At 38.6% G+C, this 23,299-nt stretch overlaps 1 protein-coding gene and 1 non-coding gene across 3 annotated transcripts; both read right to left on the minus strand.

Annotated features, from left to right (window-relative positions):
* Positions 1 to 8,940: 8,940 nt before the first annotated feature.
* On the minus strand, positions 8,941 to 9,047 carry LOC141636533 (small nucleolar RNA R71). Its single transcript, XR_012541139.1, has one exon. It is a non-coding gene; the product is annotated as a small nucleolar RNA R71 (small nucleolar RNA).
* A 6,873-nt stretch (positions 9,048 to 15,920) lies between these two features.
* LOC141633444 (uncharacterized) lies at positions 15,921 to 22,903 on the minus strand. Of its 2 annotated transcripts, XM_074445913.1 has the most exons (9): positions 22,785 to 22,903; positions 19,752 to 19,860; positions 19,571 to 19,676; positions 18,394 to 18,611; positions 18,066 to 18,316; positions 17,399 to 17,495; positions 17,226 to 17,307; positions 16,747 to 17,145; positions 15,921 to 16,202 (listed from the first exon to the last, which is right to left on the minus strand). In XM_074445913.1, exons 3-6 carry the CDS (start codon positions 19,621 to 19,623, stop codon positions 17,406 to 17,408), a joined length of 612 nt encoding a protein of 203 aa, XP_074302014.1. In that variant the 5' UTR covers positions 19,624 to 19,676; positions 19,752 to 19,860; positions 22,785 to 22,903; the 3' UTR covers positions 15,921 to 16,202; positions 16,747 to 17,145; positions 17,226 to 17,307; positions 17,399 to 17,405. The 2 variants fall into 2 exon arrangements, with proteins under 2 accessions (XP_074302014.1, XP_074302013.1); XM_074445912.1 differs by lacking the exons at positions 15,921 to 16,202; positions 16,747 to 17,145; positions 17,226 to 17,307; ... (2 more) ...; positions 18,394 to 18,611; positions 22,785 to 22,903 and adding an exon at positions 19,168 to 19,493 and having other exon boundaries at positions 19,752 to 20,221.
* Between the last annotated feature and the right edge of the window lie 396 nt (positions 22,904 to 23,299).

The following is a 23,299-nucleotide window of genomic DNA, read 5'->3' on the forward strand; positions in this document are numbered from 1 at the left end:
TCTACTGCCGTCCTCTCAATTTATTCTAAGGTAAAATTAAAATATCCAATAGGTAAATCTAAAAGATTGCTTAGAAAATATTCTAGCGTCAAAACCGCTCGATCGAGTAAAAGCAAACTACTCGATCGAGCAAAGTAAAGGTCAAACACCTCAATCGAGCAAAGCAGGTACTCGATCGAGGAACTCGCCATACACCCTTCTCGATCGAGCAAAGCAAGTACTCGATCGAGGGTTCTCAGCATAAAAGGGTACTCGATCGACCAGTTTTAGTAGTCAAATTAGTCGATCGAGTTAGCTAGCACTGTACCAGCACGGATGAACTCAAAACAGCTTTCGAAACCACTTCACGCATCCCTAGGTGACAAATTCCGGGCTCCGATTTCTTCTATCTCCAAAATGCATGCAAACGGGACAGGTTCAGGCTTGATTTAGCTCACATCAGATCCAACCGTGCAAGTAACACCAAACAGAACAAAGTAGACTATTCGGGGGCATTTGTAGCTAGACGCTACATAAATAACATAGAAATGCGTGTAAATATAGGATAAAAACCTTATATAAAATGCACGCATCAAACTTCCCCAAACCAAACATTTGCTTGTCCCCAAGCAAACTATAAATGCAACTAAAAACAACTAGTAGAACGGGACCAGCTTACCAGCTACAAATCGTCCACCCAAACCAATTTAATGCAACAAATTAACAAAGTAGCAATGGGTCAAGTGCAAACGAGTTAAATCAATGTTTAAAACTACTGAACCATCGACCTTGCAAGACTCATATATATCGGACTCTCACGGGTCGCTCATCACACAGATTAAACATAAAGTGAGTATAATTTTGTAAGATAAAAAGAAACAAAGCCGCTCACCTAACTTCGACCTATAAGAACATGCATGCAACCTAACATGAAACCGATTTCTACCAACCGTACACATGCATTCCAACCAATCAGGACCAAGACACACGCCGAGGACTTACTTATAATGTGAGGTGAAGTAATTGGGTTGGAAGAGGCAAGACGATTTGGATAAGTGGAGGTAAAGCCAAGCTAGTACAACCGTAACCAAATAATAAACTCATTCCGCTTCACTACTCAATATACAAAACGTAAAATCGTGCCACTATGGCAAAACATCACTCACACCATCAAAAGACTCCCCATGAAAAATAATGATAAGCATGGGAGTCATATTCAGCAATCTTTTTTCATATGATTCATTTTTTTTTTTCTTCTTTCAACTTTCTTTCATCATTTTTCACATTTTTTTCTTCAATCTTTTCCGTTTCACTTTTTTCTTCTTTTCATTCTCCTCATCTTCTTAATTCAAGACGGAATACCAAATTGATAGTCACAACATACCCAAAATTACTGCTAAACTGGCATGACTAGGGTAGGATAAATTTAGGATCGTAGTTAAATAATGGGTCAAAACATGTCAATTTGGCTATGTGAGGCTCATTGGTAGAAATGAAAGAAGGGATCGTAAGTTACCTCTCCACATGTGTCACCGCCACGAACCCGAATGGATACAGGTACTAAGAAAAGAGTGTCAAGTTTGTGCAATTTGATGGTACATGTCTTATAAAGAGTACTACTCACATCCTAAATGAAACCAGTCATGAACGACACCAGTTTATTAAACTCTAAATCTTAGAATGTATATGTAGTTTGCCAATATTAGAGTCAAGTCTATTCGTTCAGCTAAGTTTAAACTAAAACTCGTAGATTACGCAAATGACTACGCCACAGAAAATGTTAAAAAATTTGCAGGGCAAAGGTAAAATAACTCAATGTAGCATAAAAGTCTCAACGTTCCGACTCAGCCTATATGCAAAAATAAACGTGGAATTTTTTGAATTTTTTTAAAATTTTAATTTTTATGAGATTTTGAAATTTTTCTGAAATTAAAATAAACAATGCATGCAAAAATAAACGTAGACGTGCAAACTGAAATGCAATAAAAACAATATGCAGACACAAGAATACGGATGCATATACCCTCCCTAAAGCAAACCGTACAATGCCCTCATTGTACCCAAAAATAGGGAAAGAAAATGCAAACTGAAAAGAAGAGTGAAGCCTCGGAAAACTTACAAGAACACGCGACGTAATGACCTCCCCAAACCAGCTAACAATAAGGGAGGTCGTAAATAGCCCCATAACAACATCGCAGGATGCGAGTCAAGACAAGTGAACTAGTTCAAAGCATGTAGCTCTCGATCGAGTTGAATGGGACAACGGAATTGCTCGATCGAGAGAGTAAAGAACTCGATCGAGAGGTCATCTTCCGAGGGTGCTCGATCGAGAAAGTAAAGCGCTCAATCGAGAGGGTCAAGTACTCGATCGAGAAAGGATAGTGCTCGATCGAGAGCCCCCTATGCACGAACTCCTAGGCGTCATTTGAAGCACCTGCAAACAAGCAACAAATGACCCACATAATTAACAAAACAAGTCCAAACGTTCCAGTCTATCGCCAGTAAAACTAGCAACTAAAGCACACGAAACGAACTAAGTGTTTTAAGCAAAGTACAATAAATTACAAGCCGGGTTGCCTCCCGGATAGCGCAGGTTTATGAGGTCCCGCACGACCTTTTGGCTTCAATTTTCTTGCTCATCTAGGTGGTCAAAGTAGAACACTTCAACGTTGCCAACAAAATCATCTGCTCCATAATAATGCTTCACATGATGGCCGTTCACTTTAAATCTTCTGCCCTCGGAATTCTCTAACTAAACGGACCCAAACTTGGTGACACCAGTCACTGTATAAGGGCCATTCCACCTGAACTTCAGCTTACCAAGAAACAAGCGTAGTCGGGCGTTAAACAGCAGCACCTTCTGCCCGACATGGAATTCTTGCAGGATTCTTTTGTCGTGCCATCTCTTCGTTTTCTCCTTATAGATGCACACACTGTCATAGGCATTTAGCCTAAACTCTTCTAGCTCATCTAGCTGCAATAAACGTTTCTCACCACACAACCTAGAATCATAATTCAGTTCATGTATAGACCACCAAACCTTATATTCTAGTTCAATAGGTAAATGACAAGACTTCCCATAAACCATGCACCAATAGGTGTTTTAAAAGCGGTCCAATACGCCCATAATATGTCATCTAATTTTAAACTCCAATCCTTCCGTGATTTAGAAACAACGTTAGCCAAAATCTCCTTTAGTTCCCTATTAGAGACCTTAACTTGCCCACTGGTTTGGGGATGATACCCCAGACCTCTACGATGTTGGACACCGACTTTAGACAATAAAGCTATAAGTTTCTTTTCTTTAAAATCCATACCCCCATCACTAATGACGACCCTAGGGACACCAAATAGGGGGAAAAATAATCTTCATAAACAGTTTAATCACGGTCTTGGCATCACAGTTAGGTGAAGCAATGGCCTCTACCCACTTAGACACATAGTCTACAGCTACCAGAATATACCTATTACCTTTACTAGATGGAAAAGGTCCTTCGAAATCAATGCCCCAATCATCAAAAACCTCGACCTCTAGAATGCCATTTTGGGGCATCTCATGTCTCCTAGATATATTTCCCGAACGCTGGCAAGCATCACAAGCTGAAACAAACATTTTAGCATCTGCAAATAAAGTAGGCCAGAAAAAACCAGACTGAAGTACCTTGGCCAGGGTTCGCGACGGACCGTGGTGACCGCCATAAGAGGAAGAATGACATCCCTCTAGGAATACACCATCTGTAAAGACCGTCATCACACTCCTTAAATAAATAAGGATCATCCCATAAATATCGCTTCACGTCATTAAAGAATCGCTTCCTCTGCTGATAAGACAGGTTAGGTGGCAGCTCACCACCTACAACGTAGTTAGCAAAATCTGCATACCACGGATGAACACTTGCGTTAGTAGCTACCACAAATAAAGTATCATTAGGAAAAGAATCATTAATAGGTAAAGGATCCTCTCCCTCCTGCTACAGTAATCGCGACAGGTGATCAGCTACTACATTCTCGGTGCCCGTCTTGTCTTTGATTTGCAGATCAAATTCCTGGAGGAGGAGTATCCACCATAATAATCGTGGCTTAGATTCCTTCTTAGCAAGAAGGTGTTTCAGCACTGCATGGCAGTGAAAACAGTAACTTTCGAACCTACTAAATAAGAGCGAAATTTCTCCAGCGCATAAACCACAGCTAACAACTCTTTCTCAGTGGTAACATACTCCACTTGAGTCTCATCCAGAGTTCGGCTTGCATAATAACTCGCACTCAAAGCTTTGTCTTTCCGCTAGCCCAACACCGCTCCTAGTGCATAATCACTAGCATCACACATAATCTCAAATGAAAGCTCCCAATCGGAAGGCTGAATAATCGGTGCTGAAATCAAGGCCTAGTTCAACTTGTTGAAAGCAGAAAGACACTCATCAGTAAATACAAATGGGGAATCCTTTAGTAACAACTGTGTAAGTGGTTTAGCAATTTTTGAAAAGTCCTTGATGAACTGGCGGTAAAAGCCAGCATGTCCAAGAAAACTCCTTACTCCTTTAACATTAACAGGAGGAGGTAATTGCTTAATCACTTGCACTTTTGCTTTATCGACCTCGATGCCCCTATCAGAAACTAAGTGCCATAAGACAACTCCCTCATTGACCATATAGTGACACTTTTCCCAGTTAAGCACAAGATTAACCTTAATGCAGCGCTTCAACATTTTATCAAGGTTAGATAAACAGTTATCAAAATCACTCCCATAGACGTTGAAATCGTCCATAAAAACCTTCATAATAGACTCTATATACTCAGAAAATATCCCCATCATGCACCTTTGAAAGGTAGTTGGGGCATTGCACAAACCAAAAGGCATTCTACGATAAGCAAAAACACCTTGAGGGCAAGTAAAAGTAGTCTTTTCTTGATCATCCGGATGAATAGGGATCTGAAAGAGCCCTGAGTATCCATCTAAATAATAGAAAAATTTATGAGAGGCTAACCTTTCTACCATATGATCAATAAAAGGAAGGGGAAATGATCTTTCTTTATGGCGACATTCAGTTGTCTATAGTCTATAAACATCCGCCAACCAGTCACAACTCTAGTAGGTATCAACTCATTTTTATCATTCTTAACCACGGTAGTTCCTCCTTTCTTAGGAACTACGTGAACTGGACTCACCCATTTAGAATGACCAACAGAATAGATAATACCTGCATCAAGTAGCTTCATTACCTCAGCCATCACGACATCCTGCATCTTCTAATTTAGCTTATGCTGACCTTGTCTACAAGGCTTGTGATCTTCCTCTAGCTCAATCCTGTGCATGCAAATATAAGGGTTGATGCCCTGAATATCATCCGAAGAACAACCCATGGCTTTTCTGTTTTTATTAAGAACAGTTAACAAAGCAATTAGTTGCTTATCATCAAGCTTAACACTAACAATGACTGGATACTGCTCAGTATCATCTAAAAATGCATATTTATGATGAGAAGGAAGAGGCTTACGCTCAGGTACCTTTACCTCAATGACGCAAGAAGTGTTTACCAACTGTTTTACCTTCTCTCCTTCAGCGTTGGTGAGTTCACGCTCATCTATCGCAGCTTCAAGTAGATCCAACACAGCGTTATTGTTCTCCGGGTTATCTGCACACTCATCTAGTAACATCAAAGCTTCCAGTGGATCCCTTATCAAGGAATCCGACCATACCTCATAAACAGACTCATCAATGATATCAACTGAATAACAAGTATCCTCTATCATCGGTCTAGCAAGTGTACCAGGCAAACTGAAAGTGATAGCATCATCCCCCACTACAAGAGTCACACGCCCTTATTTGACGTCTATAATAGCCCCAGCTGTACACAAGAATGGTCATCCCAATATAATCGGGGTCCGGGCATCCTCAGCTATGTCTAAGACAATAAAATCTACTGGGATAAAGAACTTGCCTACCTTGACAGGCACGTCTTCTAGGATGCCTAAGGGTCATCTAACCGATCTATCAGCCATCTGGAGGGTGATATTAGTCATTTTGAGGTGACCGATATTAAGTTTCTTGGAAACAAAGGCATGACACTGACACTGGCTCCTAAATCACAAAGAGCCTTTTCTATCACTTCGTTTCCTATTATACAGGTAATAGAAAAACTACCCGGGTCTTTCAGTTTGGGTGGAGCCTTATTAAGAATTAAACAGCTAGACTCTTCCATGAAAGCAACAGTCTCAAACTCACTAAGCTCTCTCTTACGCGTCAAAATATCTTTCATAAATTTCGCATAAGAAGGTACCTGCGAAATTAATTCGGTAAAAGGGACGGTTACCTGAAGGTTCTTGACCACCTCCACGAACTTACCAAACTGTCGCTCAACCTTAGCATCCTTCAGTAGTCCCGGATAAGGAATCCTGGTAACAGTGAGCGGGCCAGCGAATTTTTCTTTATCTTTGTCTAAACTTGGCATCTCCGCAGCAGAGGAAGATGACCCATCAGCGTGTTTAGACCTCAGAACATTATCTTCGTCAATGCGTGTGTTCGATCGAGTACTTTTACCACTCGATCGAGCACTTTTCTCCTGGGATCTGGTCGATCGAGAGGCACAACCTGCTCGATCGAGCTCATCAATTATGGGGGTGTTCGATCGAGCACTTTCAGAGGAAGAACTGCAAGATCGAGTAGTCGAATCACTCGATCGAGGACCTAAATCACTCGATCGAGCACTTTGACGAGGTTCAGCAGCGTCAATGATGCGTGTCATTTATATGATGTTTTACACCCTATTTTACACGCATTTCAGAGCTCATTTATATAGTTTATGCTATTATTCTCCCTATTTCCGTCTACTTTCGTGTTTTTGTATATTATTGCAGAAATGTGAAGAATCCAGCGAAAATCAAGCTAAATCCGTCCCCCGAGTACCTAGCATTGCATTTGACATGAAGTATTTACACAAGAAATGAACTTGGTGCGCATTTCAAGGCCTGAAAGATATATTTATGAAGAATTAGAAGCGAACTACCAGCTACAGTGGTCAATCGACTGACCTCCATGGTCGATCGACCAGAGCACGACATACAGAAGCTACTGTATAGCGAGGGTTAGTCGATCGACCGGTCCCAGTGGTGGATCGACCAGACCGTGACTCTGACGCAAATTAAAAGAACGAGAAGTTTGAAGCCCATCGTAATTAGGTTTTGGGAAATAAGAACTACGTTGTATTCCTATATAACATAGCTTAGGTTTCAGTTTTAAGGACCAGTTTTCATCATCTAGTTCTTTACATACAATTCAATAATCATTAGTTTAGTTCATTCTTTCGTTAATAAAGTTCTTTTTTCAATCGGTTTTGATCTTTCCTCTGCGATTTCCTTCACGGTACTCTTCTGTTCTTATATTCAGTTTCATTGCTTTAATTTGCTGATAGTTTAGGATTGCTAGGTTAGATCTCCCGAAGCCAAATTATCGTTTTATGTTAATCATTTGTTCAGTTAATTTAAGTATGAATTCGTTTGCTTTATTTGATAATCTTATTGTTGTTTTTATCATGAGTATGAGTAGCTAAACCCCGTGTGCTAGGATGTAGGGAATCTGTAGTATAGGCGGCATTAGAATAGGGAGACCTGGAATCGCGCCACGGTCGATCGACCGCACACCATGGTCGATCGACTGGCCACGTAAGATATGCTTCGTTTTAATTAATTTAATTGCTTTGTTTGACGAATCGAGTGCACATGACTAGTTGAATGTTTAGGAATTGACCGACCCAATAAAGATCGAAAGATAGGAAAGGGAGATAGCCTACCTAATTAAGACGACTAGATTAATGAGATCGAAAGATAAGTTAATTTAGCCTTTTAAATCACTTTTCAGGACGAAAGTTAGCATTAGTGATGTTAGGGACCTGTAGCGAGATCGAAAGATGCTACCTGTTGAGAATGGACCGAGAGGACTTCTTATTTTCCCGTCTTACGTGTTTGTTTTAGACCTATCTAGTATATTGCCGCCGAAACTATAGTGAACCGACCATCTTAGCACCCTTTTAATATTTGATTTCATCCGTTTATTTAGTTTACTTTTCATTTATTTTCCTTTAGTTATAGATCAGCTCAAAACAAACCCCCACACACTGTTACTTTTAGACTAAAATCAGACAACTATTAATTGCATCACCTCCTTGTGGTTCGACCCTGACTACCACTAGCTATAGTAGTAGTTTGGACTATAAATATTATTTTTGGTGCACACAACGACAGGCATCAAATTTTGGCGCCGTTGCCGGGGAGGCAATTGTTTAAAATTTTTAGTTGTTTCTATTTTTAGTCTTTCTCTTAGTTTAAGGGACATCTGTTCCTTAAACTATTCTTATATTCTACTTGTAGTTTCTTCTTATGCGCAGGTCACAGGGTGGTGAATTACTACCGTTCAATCCTGAGATTGAGAAGACTTTGCGCGAGTTGAGACGATCATCTAGAGTATTGCCGACAGAGGAAGAGCTGAGTACTCTGTCTAGTTACTATGGGAACGAGCTGTTTGAGGAGGATCCACCTTCGTCACCTATTTCTACTTCTTCAGCAGAGACCGTCACATCTCCAGACATGGCTGAAGAAGCGAGTATAGCGAGTCACTCTGAGCCGACAGCTGAGAATCTCTATAAGGGATTCGCATTACCAGGGACGGATAGAAAATTCGAGCCGAAACCATCCTATATCAACTTGGTTGAGAGAAACCAATTCGGGGGAGCTACAAATGAAGATGCAGCCAAACATATGGAGACATTCATTGATTATTGTTGTTCCATACCCCCACCAACCGGTGTGACCCAGAACCAGGTGAAAGAAACTATGTTCATATTCTCTCTTCGTGATGCTGCAAGGGAGTGGTACCGAGACCTGGATCGAGCTGCTAATGGGATCACGGACTGGAATTCGCTGGCCTTAGCATTCTACAAGAAATATTTCTCTGCCTCAAAGACCAATGCCATTAGAGCTCAGATCACGAGCTTTAAACAGGGTCCTGATGAGAATTTTCATGAGGCATGGGTCCGTTTCAAGAAGCTGGTGCGAACTAATCCGCACCATGGGTTTGAGAAGTGGAGCCTATGCAATCAATTTTATAATGGGCTTTATGACGATCAGAGGGCTATCCTGGATGCGGCAGCTAATGGCAGATTCCAGGAGAATGTTGGAGAAACTAAGGGGTGGAAAATTATTGATGATTTGGCCACCCACAAAGCTGAGTATGGAAATTCCAGGGGAAATCAAACGAGAAGTGTTGAATCCCCTTCTGTAGCTGCATTAGAGGCTCTTACGGCGAGATTTGATAAGTACGAGTTGGGAGGAGCTTCAAAAGGAGGGATCTATCATGTGAATGCTGTTTTAGACGGTCCTTTCGTCTGCAAGAGATGTGGAAGAGAAGGACATGTTTCAGACAACTGCAGCATTTCCTATGAGTCTTGTGCTGCTTTTCAACATTATAGGCAGACAAATACTTATTTTGAGCCGAATGTCCATCCGAAGTTGAGGTGGAGTAGCCAAAATGTCCTAAATCCGACTCCCCCTCCACAGCAGCAGCAGCAGCAGAATTATGTGCCCCCTCATAAGCCGCATCAGCCATATCAAAAGCCTTCGTATGTTCCACAGCAGCAGCAGCAGTCCCAAGGTTCCGAATTTACCGAGTTGAAAAATTTGTTGCTGAAAGAGTCTCAAGCTAGAGAGGCCGGGATGAAGATGTTAGAGAGCCAAATCGCTCAATTGGCTAGCAAGAGTGCAACTCGAGCTCTGGGACATTTACCGCCACAGACGGATCAGAAGGAGACCCTTAATGCTATTACTTGGAGGAGTGGGTCCACCCTTGAGGGGCCCGCTATGGTCGAGGAAGCTACTGGAAAGGATGAGGCGGAACCAAGCAAGAAGAAGGCTGTAACGAATAATGGCAAGAAAAAGACGATCGACGGTATGTCGGTCGATCGACCGACATACCCATCGATCGACCGATCCGCCAAGTGACACAACATCGTTCATGTAGAAGTCGATCGATCGATCGACATGCATGGTCGATCGACTGACAGCGCTGCTGATATTGAGTCTTTTCGTCCTCCAATGCCAAATAACTTGAGGGACCACTTGTTTCGGGGTACGACTACTCCGAAAATATTGAGGCAAGACCCAAATGCTGATGGGTCAGTCCCAGTTCCAAAGTATGACCCAATGACAATTAATGGTTCATTTTTGAGACGGTTTGAAGAAGGGTCAAGCTACAACAAAGAGAAGGTAGTGGATTTTCAGCCTAAATCCACCGATGCCGGTATAAGAGACTTAGAGGAGAGGGCTAAGTTGCTTCTTTCAGCCCCATATCCAGAGAGATTGGTGCCGACAAAGGAACAGGTATCGTTTAACAAATTTGAAAATGTTATTCGCACTTAAACGTACAAGTTCCTTTTCTTGAATTAGTTAATCAAGTGCCTGCTTACATGAAATTTATGAAGAAACTTTTGTCTAAAAAGAAGTCACTTGAAACTGTGCAATCTGTTGCACTAACTGAGGATTCATGTTCTTATTTGACCCACACTGCACCTCATAAGCTAGAAGACCCAGGTAGTTTTTCAGTCCCCTGTAGTATTGACACCTTTTCTATTGAGAAGGCCTTGTGTGACCTAGGAGCCAGTATTAGTGTAATGCCCTTGAGCCTTGCTAGGAAGTTGAAATTGACTAGGTTTGCAGTTACCAACATAAATGTACAGATGGCTGATCGTTCTGTGGTCCAGCCTATAGGAGTCTTAGAAGACATTCCCGTGCAAATAGGGAAGTTCTTTTTCCCTGTTGACTTTGTTGTACTAGATATGCCCGAGGATGCTCACATTCCTATCATATTGGGTAGACCATTTCTGCACACTGCTGGTGCAGTTATAGATGTTGGTTCAGAGACATTGACTTTTAAGGTAGGGAAACACTCCATTGTCTTTGCCCAGACAGCTAAGAAGAAAGACTCCATGTGGCCCGTCACTTGTAATACGGTTTCTGAAAAGAAATCTTATTTTGTGCTTTCTGATATGCCTGCCTCTATGCATGTTTCTACTATAACACCTCCGCCCCAGATTGGGAGCAAATTAGAGGAAGATTCTTCTGTTTTGGATATTGCAGGAGCTGGTTTGGGGAAGGAAGGGCCGCATGTTGCTCCAGCTATGAAGGAGCCAATCGTTAAAAGAGGCGGCCTAGGATGTATTAGTTATGGCACTGGTGAGGAGCCTGATGAGGAGCCAGTCAAAGTGACGGAGTCCAATTTGGACTTTGATGACCCAAAGGAGGTCATTGCTTGGGAAGATATTGAAGCTGTTGATCCGTTGAGCTTTGCGGATGTTGGAGTTGAGAAGAGTGCAGCTGAAGAGATGAGCACGGTAGAGGCTACCTCTTGTAGCCAGAAGCTGAGCAAGTGGGTCATTCCGTGGCCGTTATTGATCAACTATTAGTTGATCGAATGCATTATAAAACGTTTTATTGCTTTCGTTAAACTTTCTCTTTTATTGCTTTTGTGTACGCGAGACTTCGCATTTTAATAAGTTTGCTTAGGATTTTAAACACTTTAGACTGTTACTTTGGGTTTAGCGCAATTTTGGAAGCATTTTTATGTGTATTTGCAGGTTTATAGACAATGTTGGCTCAATTTATTGAGCTAATTCAAAGAAATCAGAACTTACAGCAGGTTTTCCAGTCGATCGACTGAGCTGCGACTTCCAGGAGCTTCTGTTCCTCTTCACTCTGGTCGATCGACTGGGTGATGTGGTCGATCGACCATGTTCGCTGCTGTACCTGTTTTTGATCATTCCCCTGCTATGTTTGGTCGATTTGCGGAGTTGAGGGAGTCTTTTCTCCACTTTATTCTCCGACTCATTTCTGTCTTCTTCCGTTTCTTTATTTTACACATAATTTTGCGTTTCATAAATTGTTTTCTCAGATTACGCGCGGTATTTTGTTTCTTTTCAGGTACTTATGGTAGCACTGCTGGCTACTGAAACCTCCTAGCTCACGCTGGTTTGGAGAGGTTTCCTTTTACTGCGCTTAAAGTCTTGTGAGTTTCTGAGTTCTTACTTCCTGTCCTTGTTTAGTTAATTTATCGCAAATTCCCGTTTTCCTTTTATTTCATTACATGATTTTGCACAATGGGGACATTGTGTGATTTGGTTTGGGGAAGGGTTTTGCGTTGCATTTCATTTGCTTGCATTCACGTTTACATTTTTGTCTTGCATTGTTGTTTATTTTCTCTTATATACAGAAAATTTTAAAATCAAAAAAAAAAAATCAAAAATTTCAAAAATTCAAAAAAAAATTCACGGTTATTTTAGCATATAGGTCGAGTCGGAACGGTAGTATTTCAATGATGACATTGCATTTTCAGCTGTTTTATGCCTAAGCCGTGCTTAATTGACATGTTATTAGTAGAATCATATGCATAGTCTACGAGTTTTCGTTAAACTCTTGCTGAACTTCACACTTGACTTAGATTTTTTGGCAAACTACATCATTTTCTGAGATTTAGAGCCTATAACTGGTGTCATTCATGACCAGTTTATCTAGGATTGTGAGTAGTTACTCCTTATGAGACATGTTACATCAATGTGCATAAATATGAACTTAATCTGCTTAATACCTGTATGCATTCAGTTTGTGGTTAGTTGACACATGTGGAAGAGGTCACGCCTTTATTCATTTTGCCCATAAGCTTCACAGTGCCAAAAATAGCCTTTTTGTCCTGTTAACCACATCCTACATATAGCCTGCCCTTGTCAAGCTAGTAGTTTATGTTCTTGGGATTGTTACTTTATTTTTGGTAGCTAATGCTCATTTTGAGATAATGTTGGGAAGATGAAAAAGGAAGGAAAGAAAGAAGAAAAAAATAGAATTGAAAAAAAAAAAAAAAAAGATGATTCGAAAAAGGAAAAAAAAAAAGAAAAAAAACGCATGATGTACTGTAGAGGGCGGTCGATCGACTGCCCATTTTGGTCGATCGACTGAAACCCGAGGAAAAGAGAAAAATCAAAATCACGTGGTTGGAGTTTTGAACAGTTGGTAATTTTATTCCCATGCTTTATTATCATCATTTGAGGAATTACAATTATTTCGGAGATTGTGAGTTTTGTGCTTGTTATTAGCACCGGGTTTATTGTTGAATTTTGAGCAAGAAGTTGGATGTTGTTATAATTTGGTTCCCTTAGTTAATAGCTTGCCTTTTAACTCCGTTTTTATCCAAATTTGTCTTAGCCTCTTCTTACCCATTACCTCACATATCCATATTTACCTCGGCATGTGTCATGGTCATTTGATTGGTTGGAATGCATATGTACGGTTGTAGAGATTATTTTCATATTAGATTGCAGGCATGTTCTTATAGGTCGTAGTTAGGTGAGAGTCATTACAATATTACTTCTTTCTATCTTTACATTTCTCACCCGTATTCATTGAGTAATATGAGCGACCCGTGAGAGTCCAATTTTAAAGGTCTTACAAGGTTGACGGTTCAGCAAGTTTTTAACGACTTCATAACTCGTTTTCATGATTCTTATTGTTAATTGATTGTCAGTTGTTGCATTAAATTGGTTTAGGCTATTCGGTTTGTATTTCGCTCTGAGATTGAACTCGTTCCATTAGGTTTTAGGATCGAGTCTAGTTCTTGCTTGGGGACAAGCAAGGGTTTGGTTTGGGGAAGTTTGATGCGTGTCATTTATATGATGTTTTACACCCTATTTTACACGCATTTCAGAGCTCATTTATGTAGTTTATGCTACTATTCTCCCTATATCCGTCTACTTTCGTGTTTTTGTACATTATTGCAGAAATGTGAAGAATACAGCGGAAATCAAGCTAAATCCGTCCCCCGAGTACCTTGCATTGCATTTGACATGAAGTATTTACACAAGAAATGAACTTGGTGCGCATTTCGAGGCCTGAAAGATAATTTTATGAAGAATTAGAAGCGAACTACCAGCTACAGTGGTCGATCGACTGACCTCCATGGTCGATCGACCAGAGCACGACATACAGAAGCTACTTTATAGCGAGGGTTAGTCGATCGACCGGTCCCAGTGGTCGATCGACCAGACCGTGACTCTGACGCAAATTAAAAGAACGAGAAGTTTGAAGCCCATCGTAATTAGGTTTTGGGAAATAAGAACTACGTTGTATTCCTATATAACGTAGCTTAGGTTTCAGTTTTAAGGACCAGTTTTCATCATCTAGTTCTTTACATACAATTCAATAATCATTAGTTTAGTTCATTCTTTCGTTAATAAAGTTCTTTTTGCAATCGGTTTTGATCTTTCCTCTGCGATTTCCTTCACGGTACTCTTCTGTTCTTATATTCAGTTTCATTGCTTTAATTTGCTGATAGTTTAGGATTGCTAGGTTAGATCTCCCGAAGCCAAATTATCGTTTTATGTTAATCATTTGTTCAGTTAATTTAAGTATGAATTTGTTTGCTTTATTTGATAATCTTATTGCTGTTTTTATCATGAGTATGAGTAGCTAAACCCCGTGTGCTAGGATGTAGGGAATCTGTAGTATAGGCGGCATTAGAATAGGGAGACCTGGAATCGCGCCACGGTCGATCGACCGCACACCATGGTCGATCGACTGGACACGTGAGATATGCTTCGTTTTAATTAATTTAATTGCTTTGTTTGACGAATCGAGTGCACGCGACTAGTTGAATGTTTAGGAATTGACCGACCCAATAAAGATCGAAAGATAGGGAAGGGAGATAGCCTACCTAATTAAGACGACTAGATTAATGAGATCGAAAGATAAGTTAATTTAGCCTTTTAAATCACTTTTCAGGACGAAAGTTAGCATTAGTGATGTTAGGGACCTGTAGCGAGATCGAAAGATGCTACCTGTTGAGAATGGACCGAAAGGACTTCTTATTTTCCCGTCTCACGTGTTTGTTTTAGACCTATCTAGTATATTTCCGCCGAAACTATAGTGAACCGACCATCTTAGCACCCTTTTAATATTTGATTTCATCCGTTTATTTAGTTTACTTTTCATTTATTTGCCTTTAGTTATAGATCAGCTCAAAACAAACCCCCACACACTGTTACTTTTAGACTAAAATCAGACAACTATTAATTGCATCGCCTCCTTGTGGTTCGACCCTGACTGCCACTAGCTACAGTAGTAGTTTGGACTATAAATATTATTTTTGGTGCACACAACGATAGGCATCAGTCAACGTCAAAGTGCTCTTCGAAAACAGTTTACGGATTTCCATTAATAGGCAGATCGACATTTTCCGGCATTATTGTTCCGTCATAAGTAAGACCGCATCGGAGAATAATTATATTAATCGGGTCGCAAGAAGGTGATCGATTTGCTTGATTCATTTGCTCGGATGCAAATTATGTGAATTGATCTTTCAACTTCTCTATGGAATTCTCATTGTCTTCCGCATTTTTCTGGAATTGAAGTGCCAAAGATAGCACCAAGGATTTCAACTCCGCTATCTCTGTATTTGTAGAAGAAGATTTATCTTGCTGAGGTGTTGAATTTGTAGGACTATCTACTAGGAAACAGGTGTCTTGCGACACTTTTAATTGTGTTTCTGTGACGCTAAATAGCGCTGGTAAGAGTTATACTGACGCTTAAGAAAGCGCCTGATTAGCTGGTGTCGCTACCCCTTATTGCGACGCTAAGTAATTGTGTCGATAAAGGCTATCTATTAGCGCCGCAATCAATGCAACGCTATTTCTATGTAGTACCAGCGCATATTTAGCGTCGATATAAATTAGCAGCGCTTAAAAAGCGCCTCAATTTTTATGCTGGATTATGTTTTTGCACCCACTAGCTGCGCTTTTTTTGAGCTTGTTACAGCACATTTTAGCTTTGCCATTGTAAAACAATAATCCACGGTGAAATTCCAAATAATTACAAAATTCATATCGATAAATTTATTTTCGAGTCTGCTATTAATGTCAAAAAGGAATCCAACTTAATATAAATCAAATAATCATTCTGAATACATTTCTTATCCAAAATATTTAAAACTTCGTAAAACCTACGTGAAAATATAAATAAATACTAGCAATAACAATAAAAAATAACGGCCAAGATACTAATTTGTTCTAATCATCCATAATACCACCTACTAATGAAATTAGTCTTGTTTTACTTATTGGAGCATCTTCAAGTATCACCATATGTCCTTTCAACAAGCAACGCGACGCAGTTATCAACTTCGATCCTCGACGTTACTGAAAATAAAATAAAAACTATTAGTGTTAAGACGTTATATGATTAACCGAAAATATAAATTAACTATAAATCTCCAAAGTTGGTGAAATTGAGGGCTTGTTGCTAGGCAATATAACCCATCGAAATATAAACTATTCACTAAGAAGGTTTTCAGGGAATATCCTGTCAAAAACTAGGATAAAAACCAAAAGCACATAAGAAATATTGTATGGTTGTTCAATCAAGAAACGATTCTCTAATATGAGCTTTATGTAGCAATTCTCCTATTCATGATCTGCTCATATACATGACATGCTCATCGCAGAATGTCTATCAAATACATATTGGTCAGAATAATTACTTCAAGACTCTTATTATCTTATAATAAGCTTCTAAGCCGTTTAATCCTCTACCTATTTAACAACTTATTTTTCTCCTCTTCACAACTCAAAGAATCCAACACCATTGTACTAATCAACAATTTATATTTAAATAACACAACTTACAAATTTAAACCATAGTCATATCAAGAGAGGATGAAAGAACTAAAAGATAATTAGTTACCTCATTATTGGCACTATCAGAATCTTCATCCGAGTTGCCTTCCTCAGAACTATCGTCACTAGAGTCAAGATCACTAGCGCTCAAACCTTCATTATGTCTCAGCTTTCGTTTAAGTTTTGTGATAAAGTTCCCTTGTTTTATGACATGGTTCTTCAATGCTTGAAATTCATCTTTTAACTGGCGCATAAAGTACATAGACGCTGCCTCTTCATTTGTAGACATGTTTAAACCGCTAAAATAGCGTGAACTAGAAGACCCTGATAAGTCAGATGGCTTAAAACCTAGCCTAAAGCCCCGAACCCGACCATATTGATCTTTCCCCAATACTTGTGCAACCGGGTCATCATTTAAATTATCCTCCAAGTGGTTTTGTTGGGAAGCAAGCTCCTTAATTTGGTCCTATAATGTAGTTAAATTAAACACATATATACATACTCTTATCTTAAATAATTAAAATAAAATGGAGAATAAAAACACACCGTTACATTGGCTTCGTTTTTTTATGTTGGTGACATTCTAAATAAAGTTTCGTCCTTGTGGGGGATCTTGTGGTGATTTTTTCTAAGCAAACCATAAGCATAATTAAAATAGAATTAGTTAGCGAAGAAAAAACATATAAAATATTATTCGAAAAAATCATAAGAGGTTATACCAAATCTTCATAGATGCGTGCATGACTCTTCGTACCAGATGTATGTAGGCTTCGTCTTAGCCTTCTTATGTGATAACTTACTTTTTCTACTTTTTTCCTGTCATATAACAAAAAACATTCAAAAAATTACTGTGAAAAGTGGTATAGTTTATTTGCTTTCTAGAACAATAAAGTCAACTACACAAGTAAATATGATTAAAACTTGGAATTTATCCGATTCATAAGCTATTTCCAAGACATCAGACTCATTAACATTTAGTTGAATCACCATCTCCCAGAAAAGCAAAAACATAAGGATATTGTAGCCTAATTCAAAATTGCCAAAATGGATTATTGACTTCAACAAAGACACCCATAACACACCATACATATAACATACATGTCCTTCATCTGATCTCCAAAAATTAACAAGACTAATCCATTGATCTTGTGCCACATCCTCGGGACAATTGTTGTGCAATTCTGATATATTCGCATCATCAGAATAATGCCTTCCTTTTAAATAACACTTGTGGTCTCTCCATTTATGTCCTAATGACTTCAATATCCATTTTTCAAGTATCTTAGGATAAAGAAACCTAGCCTGCATCATATTACATTTTTTTCAAAAGGAAAGCAGCCAAAATTTATTATTTTTTTAGTCAAAAAGGGCCTGAGTCACATGTACCTGAACTTCATTTATTATTAATGTCTGGTTGTTTCTCTTATTACCCTTATTTAAGTGATCCCATTTAGTATAACTTAATGAGCAAAGACCTCCATTTCTTTCTATCGTCCCACAAAAATATCCTAGCACCCGGCCTTCATCTCCAATAGGTTGGTTTGATTTATTGATCTCAACAACAACTCGATGCCCTTCCGGTAAATTCCAAATATCTGCTAAAACTGTCTTTCCACGAGTCCTTTTTCCATCGGGATCTATATATTAATTGACTTCAGGTTATATAAAATTTTAAGGAGGTCAAAGTGCTTAATACAAAGCGAAATTCACATACCTTGTACAACATACTCATATGTGCGTCCCTCAGTTCGTTGTTGGGTATTAGGCCCATCTTCACAATTCTGATCCTGATAATGTTCTGTACTTTCAGAATCTGTACTTATGTTGGCATAATTTTGAACTTGTACCTGATTGTCACCCTCTACATTTCTTCGTTCCTCTTGATTACTACGTCTTCGACTAATATTTAAATTCCTCGCCTTAGCCATTTCCCTGACATCTCACAAAAGTTCATCAAAACAGTAAATATATAGCTAAACAATTGTTTCAGCAACTCCCCATCCTCATATTATCTAAGGAATTTTACATAATATCAATTTTTCAACAGTAGTAAACATTTTACGACAAAAAACCAAAACAAAAACAAAACAGAACAAGTCATTTGCAACAAAAGTGAACAGATAAAAAATGCAAGTCTAGGAATTAAGCGTTATCGTTATTGGTATCTACCAAAATTCCTTCTACACCATCCCTAACCCAACTATGATTTCCTTGGGAATTATTAAACAAGTGATTTAGAAATGAGACATGATATGGCTCATTTTCTTCAACTTCTCTCATTTCATCATCACCTAAATCATTCACATCTCTACGCTTCATCTTCATAACAACAGATCATTCTGTGTTAACTTGATCCTGAATATAAAACACTTGCTCTGCTTGCGTTGCAAATATATATGGCTCATCTGCAAGTGTGTCACCATTGTGTACAAAACGTGAGAAATTAACAAGTGTGAAACCATACTCATCTTGCATTGTTCCTCTCCCACGAACTGTATCAACCCATTCACATTTAAACATTATTGTCGAGTACCCTCCCAGATAATTCAATTTAATGATTTCTACTATCCTTCCATAGTACGCAACATCTCCCAAGATAGGTCATCTGTCACTCACACTAGCGTAACTTGATGTTTTCGCTATTACAACCACTCCACTGTTTTGGGTGCACTTATCGTAACATTTGGGTCTGAAACTAAAACCATTAATATCATATGCTTGATACTTCGTAACTACATCAAGTGGACCACGAGCTAGCATACGAAGCTCCTCGCTCAAACATTCAGGGCCATTTGAAGCCTCTAATTTGCTAACCTGTTTGATAATGTAGAAAATTAGAAAATAATAAAATTTATTATCAGTCAATGACAACAGATCAAAATTATGCTTACATGTTCTCGAAACCACTCATGGAATGTTTCATGTTGTATGCGCTCAATTTCATTTAAAGAAATGCGTCTTGGTCGACTATGTCGCCTAAGTTCTGACGCATGTTCCCTACAATAAAAAAAATTAGGTGTTAGAAAATATTTATAGTGACCATTAAAAATTAAGCTAATGTCAGATACTTACTTCAGAAAATCGGTGACCTCAGAAGAGTTGAATAGGATATATCGATGTGCTTGTATCTTGTTTATTTTTGAAATCCTTCCTGTAGCAGGCTTTCCTAGAGGTTTTCCTCCTTGTATAAAAATGTTACTTTCACCAATAATGCTTGAAGATTCAGGAATTTCATCACACTTGTCAATTGATGAAACTAAGCTAAACTTGGAATCAACCCCATCAAGGTAACATGAACAGAATATTACACACTCGAAGGCTAAGTGAGCCTCAGCAATTGATCCTTCTGGACGAGCTTTATTGAAAACATAGGATTTTAGCTTACCCAAATACCTCTCAATAAAATACATCCATCTATACCTAACGGGCCCAGAATTTTTTTGCTTCTGTAGCTAAATGGACAACTAAGTGTACCATAATCGTAAAAAAAGCTAGGAGGAAATATCATCTCCAAATGACACATAATATGTGGTATACGACTTTCTAAGCGCTCAACTTCATGTAAATACAAAACCTTACCACATAAATCTTTAAAATAGCCCGATAACTCAGAATACAGCCACTACTTCCTTGGTGAGAAGTCATCGCAATGAAACTGGCAAAATTTGCCGCATCAGTATGTGACAATCATGGCTTTTAAGACCTTCTAATTTAGTTTGTGCAAGATTTACGCATTTGGATATATTTCCAGCATAACCATTTGGAACTTTTAGTTCATGAAGCAACTTACAAAATGCATGCTTTTCGGCTCGAGACATGGTAAATGGAGCTGGTGGTAAATATAATCTACTATTTGATCCCCTTTCCTGTGGGTGAAGTTCCTTTCTTATACCTATTGCTTCTAAATCACGACGAGATTTAAAATTATCTTTAGATTTTCCATCCAAATTCAACAAAGTACCAATCACATTATCACACACGTTTTTTCTATGTGCATAACATCTAAGTTATGTCGAATTAGATGGGAATCCCAATAGGGTAATTTAAAAAACTCACTCTTTTTTTCCATGTTTTTGAATCATTGAAGTTATGAATTTCATCGATTTGGCGCACCACCTTAGCTCCAGAAGGTGCTATAGGTGCAACTCCAAATTCTTCATTTCCGTCAAAAGCTTCTTTGTTATAATGGAAAGCATGATTTTCTTCCAAAAATTGACGATGACCCGTAAAACAAAACTTGTGACTATTATACAACCACTTAGAATTAGTCCTAGAGTTACAAGAAGGACATGCTTTCTCACCATGTACACCCCAACCTGATAACATGCCATAACCAGGAAAATCACTAATAGTCCACAATAGCCCAGCATGCAAAGTGAAAGTTTCATCTCTAGAAGCATCATATGTTTGAGTCCCATTCTCCCATAACTCGATTAACTCTTCAATAAGGGGTTGTAAATACACGTCAATTTTATTTCCTGGGCTAGTAGGCCCTGAAATTAGGGTTGATAGAATAAGAGATGATGGTTTTAAGCACATCCATGGAGGTAAGTTATATGGTACTAAAACTACAGGCCAACGACTGTAAGTAGAGCTCATCATTCCAAACGGATTAAATCCATCATTAGCTAGCCCAAGTCTTACATTACGAGACTCTTCACCAAAAGAAGGATACCTAGAGTCAAAGTCTTTCCAAGCTTGAGAATCAGCTGGATGTCTTAAGACCCCGGGGTCTTTTATTCTCTCTTCAGAATGCCGCCTCATGTAAGATGCAGTACACTTGGTCATATAAAGCCTCTGTAGTCTAGGTTTTAACGGGAAGTACCGTAAAACATTTGCAGAGATTCCTTTCTTTTTTTTTCCTTTTCTCTCTCGAGGTTGATTGTTCTCTATCCCTTTTCCATCTTGAAGCCCCACAAACTGAACATATATCATCATTTACTTTATCTTTCCAAAAAAGTTGATGATGGTTTGGGCAAGCATCAATTTTTACATAATCCAGACCTAATTTTCCAATAACCTTTTTTGCTTCGGTAAATGACTTTGGTAAGTTTTCACCATGGGGAATCGCAAGTCTTAAAATTTCCAATAAATCAGTAATAGACTTGTTACTCCATTTGTTAGTGCTCTTTAAGTGGAACAAAAGGACTAAAAAAGATAGCTTTGTCAACTCACACCCTGGCCATAACTCTTGGTCAGCATCTTTCAACAAATTATAAAAGTTTTCAGCTTCTTTACTTGGACCATTGGTCAACATATTTATGTTATGAGGAGAATCATTAAATACAGATTCATCTATTCTTTGTCTATATGCATCATGAACCAGCTGACACATATTATTTAAAGGTGAATTTTCCATTATGGGTTGATCTGACGATGTGTTATCCAAGTGTTCCCCATGGAAAATCCAAGTCGAGTAATTGTGCATCATTCCGAAATGAAACAAAATGCAAATTTACTTCATCTAGGCTCAACAGTTTGTTATTTACATACTTTTGATAGGGACAATGAATTTTACCATTCACAGACCATGGTTCACTAGTAGCATATCTCAGAAATTCATGAACACCTACTCGATAACGTTCACTGTCTTTATGGAAAGCCAAATTCGCCTTGATTATTTTCAAATCCATGATTATTCACACTAAGGTAAAGCAAAGAAAGCATTAAAAAAATCATTCACCACTGATCTAAACAACAAATACTACCATACATGGGAATATTTCGCACAAATTTCCCAAAGGAACTATGAACACGAGTTAACTAATACACTTAAGTTGAAACAAGGTAAGTATGCCCAGGGATAATTCAAACAAATCAACTAATTCAAACAAATCAACAAGTGTGCCCAGAAACTAACTCAATTTTCCATCTACGCATCCTGAACAAATCAACAAATTCAATTTTCCATCTAAACAAATCAACAAATTCATTATCAAGACAGTATACCCAAGAACTAATTCAAACTACACTTTTCTTAATGTAATTTTAAGCATTAAAAAATTAAATATGAAGAAGCTCCATGTCAAACGAACATAAGATTCAATTGAAATTAGTATTTAGAATGTACATAAAAGCGAAACAAAATTTAGGAAGAAATCACACCTGATTATGAGAAAATCAAATCTGGATTTTTGGAGTCTGAATTGGGTGTAGAAAATTGCAACTATGAACAGGATAAGTTATTTTTCCCCCTTTTTGATGTTCCGATTATGTGCTAGAAATAATATGGCGGTGAATATGTCCCGCCTTTTCTATTTCAGCTTTACGTGGGGTGGTGGGACGTTTTTGTGAAGCGCTCTCTAAAAGCGCCTTATTTCTAGTGCTAATTTTGCCAGTTTAGCACTTTTTTTAGAAGCGTTGTCATACAAGCACCTCTATATGTTTATATTGTAGTAGTATGGCTATATCTTCATAAAATTTGGAGAACAGAATTCCTTGCTTATATTGTTGGTAAGCATGGACTCGCTCTACTTCTACCATACAGGTAATAGGATCATGTCCTTCCATGCCACATCTACCACAAAAAATCTCTTACTCAATCATAGCATGTACCTGCTGTTGATAACCCAAAATTGTCGGACTCTCTGACTTGTCAGACCTAGCATCAAGAACTTCTA

This window comes from Silene latifolia, chromosome Y (genome assembly GCF_048544455.1).
Source record: "Silene latifolia isolate original U9 population chromosome Y, ASM4854445v1, whole genome shotgun sequence".
Classification (NCBI taxonomy): Eukaryota; Viridiplantae; Streptophyta; class Magnoliopsida; order Caryophyllales; family Caryophyllaceae; genus Silene; species Silene latifolia.

Excerpts from the sequence above, each read along its gene's own strand:
- LOC141633444 (XM_074445912.1), bottom strand. The coding sequence starts at position 20,089 with ATGTATTTTATTGAGAGGTATTTGGGTAAGCTAAAATCCTATGTTTTC. Across the intron at positions 19,677-19,751 it reads GAGGTCACCGATTTTCTGAA|GGAACATGCGTCAGAACTTA; the intron begins GTAAGTATCTGA and ends TTTTTATTGTAG. Across the intron at positions 19,494-19,570 it reads ATGAGTGGTTTCGAGAACAT|GTTAGCAAATTAGAGGCTTC; the intron begins GTAAGCATAATT and ends ATTATCAAACAG.